The 16,469-nt window shown below is 33.1% G+C and overlaps 1 protein-coding gene across 4 annotated transcripts in view; it reads right to left on the minus strand.

Moving 5' to 3' along the window:
• The window catches only part of LOC108691185, a 35,506-nt gene that overhangs the window by 7,481 nt on the left and 11,556 nt on the right, over window positions 1–16,469 (minus strand). For 2 of the 4 annotated variants that reach the window (XM_018198843.1, XM_018198845.1), the window contains exons 3-16: window positions 16,306–16,446; window positions 14,589–14,624; window positions 13,111–13,293; window positions 12,624–12,767; window positions 12,361–12,543; window positions 12,051–12,182; window positions 11,663–11,977; window positions 11,353–11,535; window positions 11,128–11,259; window positions 10,695–11,009; window positions 10,000–10,329; window positions 9,397–9,717; window positions 8,590–8,772; window positions 112–243 (exon numbers count right to left, since the gene is read on the minus strand). In XM_018198843.1, the coding sequence (XP_018054332.1) occupies window positions 112–243; window positions 8,590–8,772; window positions 9,397–9,717; window positions 10,000–10,329; window positions 10,695–11,009; window positions 11,128–11,259; window positions 11,353–11,535; window positions 11,663–11,977; window positions 12,051–12,182; window positions 12,361–12,543; window positions 12,624–12,767; window positions 13,111–13,293; window positions 14,589–14,624; window positions 16,306–16,446 (2,730 nt within the window). The remainder of the gene's footprint in view (window positions 1–111; window positions 244–8,589; window positions 8,773–9,396; window positions 9,718–9,999; window positions 10,330–10,694; window positions 11,010–11,127; window positions 11,260–11,352; window positions 11,536–11,662; window positions 11,978–12,050; window positions 12,183–12,360; window positions 12,544–12,623; window positions 12,768–13,110; window positions 13,294–14,588; window positions 14,625–16,305; window positions 16,447–16,469) is intronic. The other 2 variants (XM_018198844.1, XM_018198846.1) reach the window with 1 other exon arrangement.

Here is a 16,469-nt window from a genome sequence, read left to right on the forward strand (position 1 = left end):
AATGTTTAAAATGATAAAGAATGAATAAAAAATGAAGAAAACAAGATAGATAAGTTTCCTCATTACTTGCTATTTTTATGTAAAATACAATGATTCAAAATTGTTCCTTACAGAATATAACAGCGAGAAATTCTTTCGTCTCGATGTATTTGATGAGAGTCTCACGGTCGATTTCTTCAATGCTCTCATCAGTTTTTTGTTTCACCATCCATTCGAGTACTTCAGTTTCGTCGAGAAGATTACCTAATATACATAGCCCAGTTGATAATTCATTAATTGTCCAATATTTTACTAGTCAGAGTCGAATTAATGCTGCAACAAATAGTATCTTCTCCGAAATTCGGAAAAAGATCTCTACAATTTATATATGAGCTATTTAAATATTTTCTAATATTATTAAGAAAAATATAATAAAATCCTTTACAATTTATTATCCTTATGCGAACAAGAAACGAATTGAACATATGTATATATATATATATATATAGAACATTAGTTATCTTATCTATTCCTATTTTCAAGTTTAGTTTTATTTTTATTTTATTTTCCATTACAAACTGAGCTAGCGTAATTAATTTTAATCAATACTTTATATATCAAAATTTATTCATTGTATGCTAATTATTTATTATGTTAAATATTTTGATATTCTGTAAGTTATTTTCTTAAGGAAAGCATATGTATCAAAGATCTTTAATGCAATTTATGATAGTTTGTATTTAATGATGATAATTTTGTATTTAATATGATAATGAAACATGTAGTTTAATATATAATTCTAAAATATATAATGCTAAATATATATATTTTTAGTCAAAATATCTAAGCATAAAACATTATATTGAAGCCCAAAGAAAGTTATTCCGTTTTGAGGATCTTTTGAAGCTTTTTGAGACTTGTTTGAGGCTTTTTTGACAGATTTCTGTACCAACTTTCTTCTAGTTAAATATATTAGAGATCTTTTGGATCTATCTTTTAATTTTCTTAATTTACAACAATTCAGTTTATTAAAGAATAATACATCGATATAGCGATTTATTTTATCGTTGTTCTGGAATGGCTATTCATTTCTATCAATTTTTTTCATAAACTGTTGTTTATCATGAAAATATGTAAAGATTGTTTATAATGACGAAATTATATATATTTAATAATATGATTTTATCACACATTAAATTAAGAGATCATAAATATGTTTAATTTGTTGAGGGGAGATTGTATAACAACAATAACAAATAAAGTTAAAATGTTTTAACTTTAAACTTGTTTAGAGATTTTGTCAAATAATAATTAGTTTAATTTTATTTTTATAAGTATGCTTAATCAAAATAAACTTTTTATTTTTACAAATATTTGAATTTTGCTGAATATAATTGAGATAAATAATTTATCTTTATACTTTTTAAATTTTCCTACATCAAATAATTTATGTAATTTTAATGTGAGTTTTTGTCGATCGAATTGAACATGTAAGCGTATATACAATACAATAATAAAGCTTGTACTATTATTAGAGCGATGGTGGATAAAGCAAATACAAAGGATATATTAGGAAATATATTTATTGTTATCATATAATTAACTTTTATTATACATGCTGCTCTTATGCGAATAACAAGAACTTATTGACTCGCACGCAACGTTCACGAGCAATAATTCATGACGTCTGATAATCGTGATCACAGATACAGTGCGACAAAAAATTTCGTTCGTTGATGACGCGACAATTTTCTAAAATATCTAAGATGATCGACTTTACGCTCTTAGGTCGCGATACAATATTATACGAATTTCGCCTGTAACTCAACAATTTCCTGATGACGTGTTTGTATCTTGCGCAGATTATCGGACACTGAGCGACAAAACACGGCGAACACATGAGACAAGAAGTATTTTAATTACAAATAAATAAATAAATAAATAGATATCTTTATCATGGCTCTTTTCGCGCGATCTAATCGCGATTCTTCGAAAGGCTATTCTTCATTGTAAATTTATGCAATCAGCTAGATAAGCAGAGATGTAAGATATATGGATGTAACATGTCGATTTTCAATATATTGCAAAGGAAGAGCAGAACTTATTTATGCCGGAATTAAAAGTAATATTTTTATAAATAATATTTTAATAAATAAGAGACGCAATCACAATTATATTTGCAAAATCTTATTTACATGTATGATGCATTTTTTTTTCAGATAATACAGTCTGTCAAGATAATATTTTTGTTAAAATAATATTTTTAATGTATGTATTTTTATATTATTCTAATCCCAAAAACTCATAAGTTCTGTGAAACTTTAATGGTGAGATGATAATTTCAGTAACTGTTATTATTATCGAATTTTAAATTCAGTCTTTTTAAATCGGCATTGTCGAAATGATGATTTGTAATTCATAGCAAATCAGATTTCTTTTCACTTTAAAACAGAAGACTGACATAAACACACTGTAGGAACTGTTTGTATTACTAAGAAATCTCGTTATATAAATAAAATCATAGGCAAGACATTCGTTCATAGCTTCGCGCTAACCTCTGGACCTCAGCCCAGTTTTCATTTCATTCTTGAGATCTCTTTAGTCTTATAAGTATAATGTTGTTGAAGAGGAAGGTTAGTTTGAGGATCAATAGGCTTTATTAGGATAGAAGAGAAAGAATACAGAAATCGAAAAAAACGGAGGATCCAGAATGAAAGGTTTTAGTTTACAAACGATTAATCTCTCTCATGTTAAATTAAACGCTAGAGCGTATATACCGCAATCTAGGTAGAACACTATTCATAATCTTGACAAAAGCGATTGTTTACATTTCCTTTTTTCTACACTATAAAGTCCTACCTATTACTGAGTGTGAATGTTATCGATGAAATGCAACAAATCGACGGTATCGCTCTTCGTGACGTTAACGGGTTAACGGATAAAACAAAACCAATAAACAATATTCAGCGTTAGACGACGGTCGGATGTTAAGGATCGAGATTCTATATAAAAAATGCATACGTTGCGAGAATAATTCTGTTTATCGCGTGATAATCGGCAGATACCGGACCGATATACTATTGAATATACTGGCTCTTCTCTAATCTCTTCAGTATCATATACGCACAGCCGATGTGAATTATTTCTCTATAACGTCCTTTTATCGATCGTAGGATGCGTTTATATCTAAGCTCCTTACATACATAACAATTAACAGAAACATTAAAATCGCTCGCGGATGTTCATTTATTTTTCTGCGCATGACACACGGATGAATACATCGCGAAGAAAGATGACGCAGTTGATGACTCTAGCGATGAAAATGACATTATGACACTGATGATGATGATGATGATGATGATGATGATGATGATGATGATGATGATGATGACGTTGACAATGATAACAATAATGACGAAAGTGAATTCGACGACAAATATGGAACAATATCATTGATAATTGATAAATGACGACAACAATGTGTTAAATGACAATGAGATATTCCTTCCTTTAAGAAACATGAAATCTTTACTCGCTCAATAGCGAAATTTATCTTTTTCGAGCTGTTAGCACATGATAGCATAGAGCACCTGGCTTCTTCCGTCATTGCGCGGATTTTTCTGTCGAGCGAATTTTTCCTTCGTTCGACCATCGTCCTGAGAGTCCTCTTTCTTCATTTCCTAATCGGCGTTCACAGCCTGACCTCGCGCGTCCAGACGCCGATGTGCGTGTCGGCCATTTAGACCTTCATGAGGTATGGTATTCCAGCCACAACTGCAACAACCCACAACCCGACCCAACTCTCAGTGAGAGGAACAGAGGACAGAAAAATCATTCTCACGATCTTTCGCGCCTTTACACTTTAAATATGCTTCTGTCGTCTCGTCTGTCCTCTTCCATGACGGTGTATATTCGAGGGGTCCGAATTCAGAATAGATATTTTATATCGACCAATGCATATAATTTATAAGAAATGTATTTACGAACGGGGGATTTTTACAAACATTAGGAGCTAGGTTACTTTACGAATTGTTCTTTCAAGTATATACCGAAACGAAGATTGCGATAGTCATTTTGTTAACAATAATGCATGAATATACAATTGAATATAAAATTGTTAATTGTTTAGGCGAGCGTAGCTTCTCGTGATTCGTAAATAACCTTAGCTCCATCATCGAATTACTATATTATGATAAGGGATTACACTTTGAGAATGATTGGCCGAATCATTGATAGTCCGATAAACTAGTAAATCGATCGGCACGTCAAATAAATCGATGCCCGTTATTCTGACGACTCGAGGACTCGAAGAATTCAGCCGGTGCTGGTGCCAGAGCCGCGTGGAAGTCACGTGTCGAATCTTCGATCGTCTTGCTCGTCCGGAAGTTGTGCGTCGTTGACGCTCTTCATGGATCGCGCGAGACCCGCGAAGTACCTGCATCCGAGATACGAGGACGAAAAATCAGGTGACCGTGATCTTATTTCCGCTGCGGCGAACCTTCTCCGTGCCGGGTGGCTCTCAGAAAAATCTATCTTCGAGCTCACTATTTCTTTTCCCGTCTGTTATACTAAGCATTTATCGCGTTCATCGCTCGTTTCTTTTCCGAAAAGAAGACAACTTGTTAAATCGCTACCCACAACAGACGATCTAATCGTTCTTGCCTTTCGATTCAATTATTTGCACATTTGTTATCCGATTCCATTTCATTCTGAAGAAATCAATGCGACGATTGTCGATGAAAATTTGTTTTTCCTGGCGAACATGCTTACGTTTTAGTTTGCCAAAGTGACTGATGGACCGTACGCGTGGGCAGCCATTTAACTTCGTGGCCGATTAAAATATTTACCGCTTCCGAAAAATCCCCTTTTGGCCTTGGATTTGGATTCCTTTGCATCGTTGTCGATTCTCGATATCGTCGCTGATTTTTTGCTCTCCTTGGCCGTAAGCTTGTTTATTGGCTTCAAAGCCGGCAGCAGTGGCTTATCCGTTCTGCCGGTACCTTGAAATTTGTTCTTGTCCTTGGTAATCGGGCCGATTTTGGTGACTTTGGCGACCTTGGTGCCGTGGCCGAGCTTGGTGGGACAGCACTGGTAGGGCTCATAGGAGGGAATCTTGGGTTTCGCGCTTTTACCTCCCATCCCGATGTAGAAACAGCCGTCGCCTGCAGTAAGCAAATATACAACGAGTCAGATACAAGGAGAATGAGAGATTTATAAGAATTGGCTAGCCTATGACTGATTGGTCTCGTCGCACGAGTCAATCTAAATTAAATAATAAAAATAGGACCACGGATAAAAATGATCGAAATGAATATAATGGAACAAATAGGCAGAAGGACAAAAAAGAAGGAAATAAAGAGGGAAATTAATAAGACATTGGAAACAAATAAAAAAAGAGAGAAGATGAAACGAAAATATATTGACTCGTGCGATCTCGACGTTGCTAGCGCATAGAGAATGTTCCACTGCAATCCCAATTGCTTAGCAAAAGCCAAACGTGCATGTTTTTAATAGACAATGTTTTAATAGAAAATTCTCGCGACGAGTCGACGACTCTTTCTAGATAACCGTTCAAACGTTAACCAGCCTCCTCTTCATGACTTCTACGTATGACTGCGTTTTCCATATTGTTATTTAATAATGAATAAGAAATATATACATTTGTAACAAAAAAATTAATGTATAAATTATTCGCGAACTCATATTAATCCAAAATTGTTTAGCAATGCTATTTTTCTTTTTTTTTTTTTTTTTTTTTTTTTTTTTTGAACGGAGACTAGTCCGATTTCTTTCGACTCGTAATTTGCTGCAGACGACAGCTGTCAACAGAAACCATCGGCTCGCTTCGGAGAAGCCCGTATTTCAATTGGTAAAAATGCAAACAAAATAGGAGTTACGCACCATAAATTTTTCGAAGTATTTAATTTTCTTTAAAAAAAAAATTGAACGTGACATTTCGTTTATGTAAATAAAATATTCTATCAAATTAATATATTTTATACTATAATATCAAAAGATTTTATGTCAAAATTACGAATTAAGAATAATTTATGACAATGCTTGGTTGCGTAGCTCCGTCAACGAAGGATTGTTATAAGGCGGGCATGCATTACGCGAAAAAGATTTAGGGAGTTTGAGGTAACTGATGACCGATTGGGAGATAATTTAGGCATATGGATGCACTTTGCTAGTGTGAGTAAAATATGACAATAGGTTCATGCAGGTATGTCCTACACCTCCCAGTTCTATCGTGAATAGTGAGTGAACAGCCAACTTTCATCTAAATTACGTTGTTATAGTGAATACCAATCGATCTATTGGTATACATTTCTCTACTGCTTTTAGGATATCATTGTACAGTTTCTGTCTTTCGCGCAACACAAAGCCCGTCACACTTCGATCTCACGTGAGCTCCTCTTCGGCCTCCTGGGTTGTCGTTGGGCCTTTACCTTTGTCCAGGATTTTCTTCAGAATTTTGTTTGATTTTTTATTATTTTTGTCGCTATCCTCGTCGTCGTCATCGTCATCATTATCATCATCATCATCATCATCATCATCATCATCATCATCATCATCATCATCATCATCATCATCATCATCATCATCGTCGTCGTCGTCGTCGTCGTCGTCTTCGTCATCGTTGTCGTTATCGTCGTCGTCTTCGTCATCGTCGTCATCGTCATCGTCGTCGTCATCATCATTATCATCATCATCATCATCATCATCATCATCATCATCATCATCATCATCATCATCATCATCATCATCATCATCATCATCATCATCATCATCATCATCATCATCATTACCTGCATATTAACGGATTATGGATAATATATAGCGCGATTTAAAACCGAATTGTGTACGTAGGTTTTTTGTGATCGATATGGCCTCGGTCCAAAGGGATGACATGCATAAAAAATTTTTTTAATGACAAACGTTATAGACGCATCACATTAAACATTCCCGAAATTCTGTTACATACGCAAAATTGTTATATTATGTAAAAAAAAATATTATGTTTTTTTTCCCATTTTCTACAACATTTACAGTTTTCACGTTTATCATACGAATATGAATAAACTTAGAATATGAATAGACTTAGATAATCAAAGTGTTCACTGTATGGACTTATATGATGCAGCAATCGTGCTTACGAAAACTTACATAGAATTATTCTACTCAAATAATTTAAGAACAACAATATAAATGTATTAATTAATAACGATATTTACTGTTATCAGTTGCTAAACATAAAATTTATAATAAACGAATTTATCTATATGTTTGTATATCTTTCGCATTACATTTTTTTCTCCAATTTTTCAAAATAAAAATGTGCTTTATAGTTCAAATTTCCACAATTTACAAACTGATTCGCGACTTTGATACTTTTATATTGATTTGATACTTTATATTGATTTAAATCACGAAAGCTTTGTTAAACGTGTCCAAAAAAAAAGAAATAAAAAAAGAAGTAGAATAGCCGTTATTAGTGCGCCGAAAGCTGCAAGATGTAAAGCGTCAAATATTTGAGCAATTCATAAAATCGTTATTTGTAATTCAACGGTCGTAACACTTTCTTTTAGAAAGTGAGATAGGCTTGAGAAGATTCGTACGACGCATCACGTGACACGTTCCGCATTATTGCGTCGATGTAATTGTATACTAGCACGTAACAGTATGGAAGAGCGAGTAAAAAAGGCAAAATATAAGTGAGATTAGCTTGCGAGTGTGATTTAAATGCATTATACCGTGAGAATATGATATGACTAGCGTGCATGTTGAAAATCGCGTTTCACCGAGCTTCGTGACGTTCCCACACTTTAAATCGAACCCTTTTTTTAAATTCTTTTTTACGCGAATCGAGATATGCAATAAACGATTACAGGAAATCCTCTTAGATTCGACGGATATTTCATTTGCGTTTTTTTCTTCTTTATCGTTTATCATTATTGCAATCATGGTAATTGAGGTGGTAATGTGATCGGAGTGATCAACACAGCGCGAGTGTTGTACTCGTAGCCCGGTGGTATAGTCACGACCGAGATTAACGTCACAAAGAACAGTACACCAGTAATAATAATCATCATCCTAGAAATCTCCTTACTTTTCTGTTCGATTAGCCATTCCAGAACTCTGTCCTCGTTCTTAAGATTACCTACAAAAGGCACGCGTATCAGGCTAGCTTCGATAACGCATCGTGATCATTGTCAATGTCATGTTTCGCGTTATCGCTTTATCGACGTGGAAATTGCTGAAAGGAACACGCTAAGTCACTCTTCATTATGATCATATAGATTCGAATTTATAATATATTGATATAATTTTCAAGAAAAGTTAGTAGCAATCCGGGATTTTTAATCTGATTACTAAAAATGGACTAACACGCTGCATTATTAATGAAATTCTGTTGCATTGAAATCTTTTCGTTAATTAATGATAATTTATTTTTAGGTAGTGAAGAGTGACTTAATAAAGGGAGAACGCGTAGCATAAGAATAATTTAATCTTGTTTCTTTTCCGTGAAAAAAAAACAACGAGAATATATGAAGAAGGTAGGGTAAGCTCGATAATAAAAAAAACAGAATTAAAGCTTTCGGTACTTACCGTCGTACATGATGGGGACTCCGGTCTCATAATAAACGAGAGCCGGGAAGGAGAAAACACCGATTTCAGCCGCCAGTTTAGCATCGTTTGATTTGACGAATTGAATACCGTGTTTGTCGGTATCATCGTCAATCGTTTCTAATTCCTCGAGAATATCCGCGCAGGTTTCACATTTGTCATCGTCTATTAAAAATTATAATTTTTCTATTATATATGATCTCGAGAACATATACGCAATGGCCAATTTTGACCCGTAGAATTTATAATAATATTAGCGTACATTTATTAGCATGAAATTCACATTATGTCTGAAATTCATTATATATCTCACATTATGTATCTACTATAGAATTTTAAAAATAAGAGTGCGCAAAAATAAAAGCGTGTTCTGAATACTAAAATATAAATTTATATTTTTTAAAATTATTTTTATTAGAAAAAAATGCTATTTTTGAAATTATAAACTCTAATTATGTAATCACTGAAAAGACAAACGTTATATGCGTGTTATTTCACGTATGTAAAAAAGAAATAATATTTTATATTATTATATATTAGAATACTTTTTGCTCTCTAAGTGCGTTTTAATAGTGAATTTTTTGGCTATTTTTAAGCCAGTTATTTATTATTTAAAACAAATATATCGAAAAAGATATAAATAATATATCATAGATAATCAATAGATATAGGATGTTTTTTATACATTAGATATTTTTTCTTATTTTTATCGTAGGTATTAAATATTTATCTATAATTCTCACACAACACTTTATATATACATAAATTTAGCTAAAAATTTATACTTACAAAAGAACACGGCGAGATGCTCAACATCGTTGATAAGTACTTGTAATGTTTTTCTATCGACGCTTTCGATAACATCTGGCGTTGTTGTGCGAAGTTCGAGGACCCATTCCAAAATTTCTTCCTCGTGCATCATGTCGCCTGAATAGATCTGCCGGAATTTGTGTCTATAAAATGCCAACGCCGGTAATCCTGGAAGATCGTATTCCTTTTCGATTCCCTCGTCGGAAATCTTTACAAAGTCGATCTCCTTTTCTTCACATTCGTCGTCAATGTTTTCAAGCTCCTGGAGGATCTTTTGGCTCTTTTTATCGCCTTCTTTATCTATGAGCAAATATTGTTATTGTTATACATGAAAAGAATGGTTTTGCTGAATATTCTATTTAAAAATTGAGATACAGATTTGAAAATAATTTTGGACCATCAAAATAATTATAGGATTCCAAGCATAATGAATAATATTGAAGAACGTTTCAACATTCTACATAATTATTTTGTCTGTAACAAAATTATTTTCAGATCTGTATCTAGCTAAATTTTTAAATACTTCAGCAAAACTATTCCTTCTGTATAATGGTATATTTGATCATTTTGCGGTTGACATACAGAAAAAGACGACGACATAATCGTTTTCGTCGAGAATGTTCTCCAACATTCTAGTATTGACTTCTTCGATTTTTCCTGGTATCTCCAAAGTGTCCTCATCGGTAATCCAAGACAATACTTCATCCTCGTCATCGAGATCGCCAGTATAAATCAACGGTTCCTTGTTTCGAAAAAACGCGAGACTTGGGAAATGCCTGATGCCATACTTCTTTGCTGTGGTGGTGTCTTCGGTAGTAACGAATATAATGCCCGTTTCATCCAGCTCGTCGTCAATATTTTCTAAATCTTCGAGGATATTGTCGCATTTCTCTCCTTCATCACAACTTCCACCTGTCACAATTTTTGGTCGATTATGTCGTAAGCAATTGAAGAGGATATAGTATAGGACTCCACATTTATTTGCATTCCATTTATATGAACTTTGTTCATATAAATGGAATTTGCTTAGCTCCAAATATCTCATAGCTGCTGTAGTTCAGATAATAGGAACTCGACGACTTCGATTTTCTTTTTTCAGCTTCTGTTATCAGAATTAATAAGTATTGGAAAAGGAAGAATTAGTGAACCTTTGTTATCTGAACTATTCAGATATCTGTCTTTGACATGTTATAAAAGGAATTCTAATACAATTAACTCAATGAAACTATTAATAATTAATTTGACTTTCTGTAGATAATACTGAAATGTTTGCTTACTGAAATATACCACAACGTATTCATGATCCTCTATGAGATCCATCAGTATCTCGTCCGTGACCTCCTCGATAGTAGCACTATTCTTCTGTTCTATCAGCCATTCAAGGACTTCATCTTCGTTCAGTAGATCGCCCTCGTATATTGCCGGAATTTTGTCTTCGAAATACACCAGGGTTGGGAGATGATCAATACCGTATTCCTTGGCCTCGGCATCATTGTCTATGCGAACAATGATGATCCCTTCCTTTTCTAGGTCGTCGTCTATGTTCTCCAACTCGTTCAGGATCCGCATGTCCTGCTTATCGTCCTTGTCGTCTACGGAAAAGAATTAATTCGCTGGTCGCTCTCACTCGCGACCATATAACAGCACCTACCTAACAAGTAACAGTGGAAGAATGTTAAAAGGAGGTAGAAAGACGAATCGATCGCTTACAAAACAGGACAGCTATGTACGGCGAAGTCTCTACGAGCTTTTCGACCATTTCGTCCGTTACTTCCGGGATCTCGGCGTGTTTTTTCTGATGCAACAGCCAACCCAGTATCTGATCTTCGTTCATGAGATCGCCTGCGAAACGCAAATGAAAAAAATTTCTTTACCATTTCCCTATTAATTGTTCTTCTTTTCTTTTAAATAAATGAAAATTTTCAAAAAACTAACCATCGTAAATGTGTGGTATCTTTCGTTCAAAAAGCACCAAAGTGGGAAGTGTGTCTATGCCATATTCTTTTGCTTCATCCAAGTCACTGATTTTCACGAAGGCTATGTTGTGTTGATCACAGTCGTCATCGATGTTCTCTAATTCACTTAACACCTTTTGGCTTTTCTTCTGATCTTTGTCATCTGTACAATAACGATAGAATTATATCAACAATTATGTTAGCATATATCGACAATTGAAAATAATGCAATAACGCAATTTTCAATTATCAGATAGAGAAGAAAGAAGTCTTAAAAGTATGTTACTGACAAAAGAGAACGGCTACGTGCGGCATCTTGTCTACAACCATATCAAGCATTTCGTCGGTGACATCCTCAATCTGGTCAGCCTTTTGCTGCTGCTCTAACCATTTGAGCACTTTCTCCTCATCTTCGAGATTGCCTTCATACATCATCGGAATGCCCTTCTCAAAGTAGAGCATCGTAGGTATTTTTTGAATGCCATATTCCTTAGCCTCCTCCGCATTATCGATCTTCACAAACGTTACGCCAAGCTGATCGCATTCATCATCAATGTTCTCCAATTCATTGAGAACTTTTTGAGACTTCCGATCGTTATTGTCATCTTTATCATAATAAATACGTTTTAATATTATTTAAATCTAATATCCGTCTATTAATTTACAAAAGTAACTTACAAAACAATACAGCTATCGTCTTCCCATCTTTGATGAGACGATCCAACATCTCATCGGTGACGTCTTCTATCTCATCCTTTTCGAGTTGCGACAACAGCCATTCCAAAATTTCGTCCTCATCTTCTATATCTCCTGCAATTATCGTGTTATTTTTCTGAATGAATTAATCTACATAAATAATTTACAAATTTTTTCTTTTATTAGTCTAGAATTAATACGATTTTTTTTCTGTAATTTTATTTTTTTTTGGTATTATTTATACCAAAGTATTACTATCATTTCGCTCAGTATGTGCGATTCACCTACCCACCGTCGTAAACATTCGGAATCTGCTTCTCGAAATAGACGATCGCCGGTAAATCATCGATTCCGAATTCTTCCGCTGCCTTTTCATCGTCGATCTTCACGAATTGAATACCGTGCTTATCACAATCGTCGTCGATCTTTTCTAGCTCATTTAGGACCTGCATAGAGTCTTCATCACCGTGATCATCTACAAGCACGAGAGCATATTACAAAGCAAGACAATGGCAAGACAGATGAGGCTGATAAAATGATCAAAAAGATACGAACAGAACAGAACGACTAAATTGTCAATGTTTCCAATTAGTGTGTTCAACGTTTTGGCGGTAACATCTTCGATAACATCCTCTTCATCTCCCGTACTCTTGTTCGCTACCAGCCATTCCAGCACGTCTTCTTCTCTACTCAACTCATCTAAGAGCACGTACTGCGAGTTAATTTCATCTCTATATTGCTTCATATAATTAAACTAGGATAAAATAAAATACTTTAGTAACATAAAAAATTTGTGATACTCAATTGTCGAATTTGTCGTTAACCATGTGTATAGTTTCACTAAATTGTTATAAGACATTATGTACTATTACTGTAAAGAAATATTCTGATTCATTTTTTAAAAGAAATTAACGTAAATATCACAAAATTATCTTAATTCTATTTAGCGTTTAAATAATTAAAATTGTATATTGCGTTTTAATTTTAATTATTTAAATGCTGCAACGCTTGTACTATATTATTCTTGTTCTATTGTACTTACGTTCATAAATAATTGGAATTTGATGTCTGTAATACACAAGAACTGGGAGAGAACCGAGATTATACTCATCTGCCAGCTCCTCGTCCGCAATTTTTACGAAGCCAATGCCCAATTGATCGGCTTCGTCATCGATGTTCTCCAATTCTTGCAGGGCCTTGAGACACTTTTTGCAGTCTGGTTTGTCTGTCCCATTTGAAATAAAAAAATGCATTATTGCGTGCTTCTGTTGTTAAATGATCAACGCCATTCTCTCGAGCGTTTTATTCCGTCCACATATATGGCGTTTTTTCCACAAATATAAAATTAAAAACTTATGGTAGTTTAATTGAATTTTATTCTTAGGTCGTTACTCATGTCTAACAATATTAGTAATTACTAAACAAATAGAAAATATATAAATTATAAAATTTTGCCATGTTATCGAAAAACTTCATAAAATATCAATTTCATTGTTTTTAAATAATGGGGATGACCGTCTTTAAACATGTTAGGTTATAAAATATAATCTTAAATACAAATGATATCGAAACGATTCGATTAGTCACAATTATTTTCAAAATTTCACTCTAATGCATTGTTTTATTCTAAACAGAAATATATATAATGCATTTTACATATTCTACATATTCTGTATCTAATTGATACACGGTTATAAAGGCGGATGATAATTAAATATTTAATGCTAATATTTTAATTAGCTAAGAATTACAGTTTAAAGCACTAATAAATAATAAAAGGCAAAACAAAAAGCTCGAGATATTAGTCGACTCTTTATCAATTACACAATTTAAACTATTATCAATTATTCTAGTTTACTAAAAATAATTTCTAAAAGATTTCATAAATGTATATTAAAAATTCATCGTATATTAAAAATTGTACATTGAAAAGTGAAATGCATGAGTGTAAATATTCTTGCCACTCCATTATCTGTTAGATATCTGTTTCTCTTCGTATCCCTCGTTGTATATGCACATTTGAGCGAAGTGCTGCAGGAATGCGATAAATCAACTTTGATAATCGATGAACACGCAGATCGAGTCAAGAATAAGTAAAAGTTGTTACATGAAAATGCATATCAATGTCGCCACTCCGGATGATGCACTTGCGAAGAATCACTTCCTCACAAAAAAAGAACGAAAAAAAATAATCTCACGAAAAAAAAATTCATAATTCTTCGCTTCTGATATCATAATCAAATATAGCTGCAATAAAAGAATAGGCGCTTTAAGAAAAAAATAATTTAGCGTTGCAATGGTAGTATATAACTGCAATTGAACAGCAAAGTGATCTTTCATTAGTGCGTCAGCCGATATCGAATGCATATAGCTCTGCGTATGCATGTGCGTGCGTGCGTGCGTGCGCGCGCGCGCGCGCGCGCGTGTGTGTGTGTGCGTGTGTATGTGTGTTGCTGTGTAAAAAAGTTAGAATACTGTGCCATAGATATTAACCACGATTTCTTATAAGTATGTACTTACTAGAACCGATGCCTGCACACCGCTCCGTATTTGGACCTATTCGTATCAACACACACAAAAATTTTCACATATATGTATTATTTACAAGTATATTTTGTATGTAATCGAATCGCAAAGTGGATGGATACTTTCGACAGATCTGAAATTATCGAAATTTATATCCTTATTGATATAAAATTTCCATTTTGCAATAAGATATTTTAATTTGATAATAAAAAACAAAAACAATAAAAAACAATAACAATAATTGGGTGAACTTTACAGATAAAATAAGATAGACAAACTGATGTAAATATTTTATACAGAGAACGATTGCTATTAATAACAGATTAATAACAAATAGACATTAGTGTCATTTGTTTGTTGATTAAACAACGATAAGAAAATATATCTCTTTAGATCCTTCTCTGTATACATGAAATTAGAACAACTGCAACTCAAGGAACATGAAACTGTACATAGTGATATATATGTATCTATATGTAATTATGATTAAGAGCTTCATAATAATGATAGCAAAAGATCTGAAAGCCACCTCATTAAATTTGCCATTTTATTAATTTATTGTGTTTAATGATGATCAACGTGCATATGGCAAGAGTACACAATATTTTAAAATTATAGCGTATTTACGGGGAAATTAATCGCGATTTTTATATTTTATGTACAGATCCGCAGAATACAAATATTACATTAATATTATAATTAACTCAACAATGTAAATATAAAGTATATGTATATTAAATTTATTTTATTGAGTGGAAAATTATAATATTGATGTAATGTTACTGTTAGTTTGCATTCTGCGGAAAGTGACGAACAATTCCATCGCAAACGTGACATACACAATTGATTAGTAAGACGTCGGACAATAACAGATTAAACGGACGATAGGTACACGGATCAGGGTACATTACGTAACATCACTGTGTAGCACCGTTGATTTTTCGATGTTGACTGATACAATTATTAGCCTAGAACTTAGTTTTGAATGGATGCCGAACTATAGAAAATCTTACGAATACACAGACTAAAAAAATTCAGAGGTGCCAGTTGAGACCAATTATCCCTTTTTTTCATGTCTTTGCCCTTAGTAAAAAAAATTATTCATCCGTGCATATAAATTACAGCTGTTCAATTACGTACTCGCGAGCGACTTCCTTGTTTCGTATTTCTCATTCTCTGTTTGCATTTTCTTCTGCTATTTCAATTGCTTGCTAGTTCATTTGAATTAAACAATTTTCTTAAATTACTCTATACACTAATTTGATTCAAAATTATCTTTTTTTACTTTAGATTAAGCATAAATAAGTAATCTTGTGATCTTTAAACTTACATTTTAAATCATTAATATTTTGAATATATTAGTTTTACATATTTTAAAAATATTTTTATGAGAAAAATGTTTCTTTGTTACATAATCACTGAAGTATGCTATTAAATTTTTTCTTTTTTTAGTTATACATTTCACGATTTGATGAACATAAACATTCGATAGTATTGATCAGAACAATTATTTAATTTAATTTGCCTACTTTTTAAAAATATCTCACATATGTATTTCATAGAATCTTTTCTAAGAGACATTTTACAGCGAAATTTGCATGCACGATATTTTATTGAAAAGGATGAATGTTGAACACATTTCGAATAATTCGATCTTTCGAATTTTGGCTAAGACTTAATTTAATGATTAATAATGAGAAAAATGACTTACAGAAGAGAACTGCCACAAAATCCGTTTCCTCAACAATCTTTGACAAAATTTTTGCATTAACTTCTTCGATACGATCTGGTAGATCCATAGCTTCCAAACTCGTAAGAAAATCCAATACATTCTCTTCGTCCATCAAGTCACCTAAGTAAATATATATATATATA

Source organism: Atta colombica, unplaced genomic scaffold, assembly GCF_001594045.1.
Source record: "Atta colombica isolate Treedump-2 unplaced genomic scaffold, Acol1.0 scaffold41, whole genome shotgun sequence".
In the NCBI taxonomy this organism is placed as follows: Eukaryota; Metazoa; Arthropoda; class Insecta; order Hymenoptera; family Formicidae; genus Atta; species Atta colombica.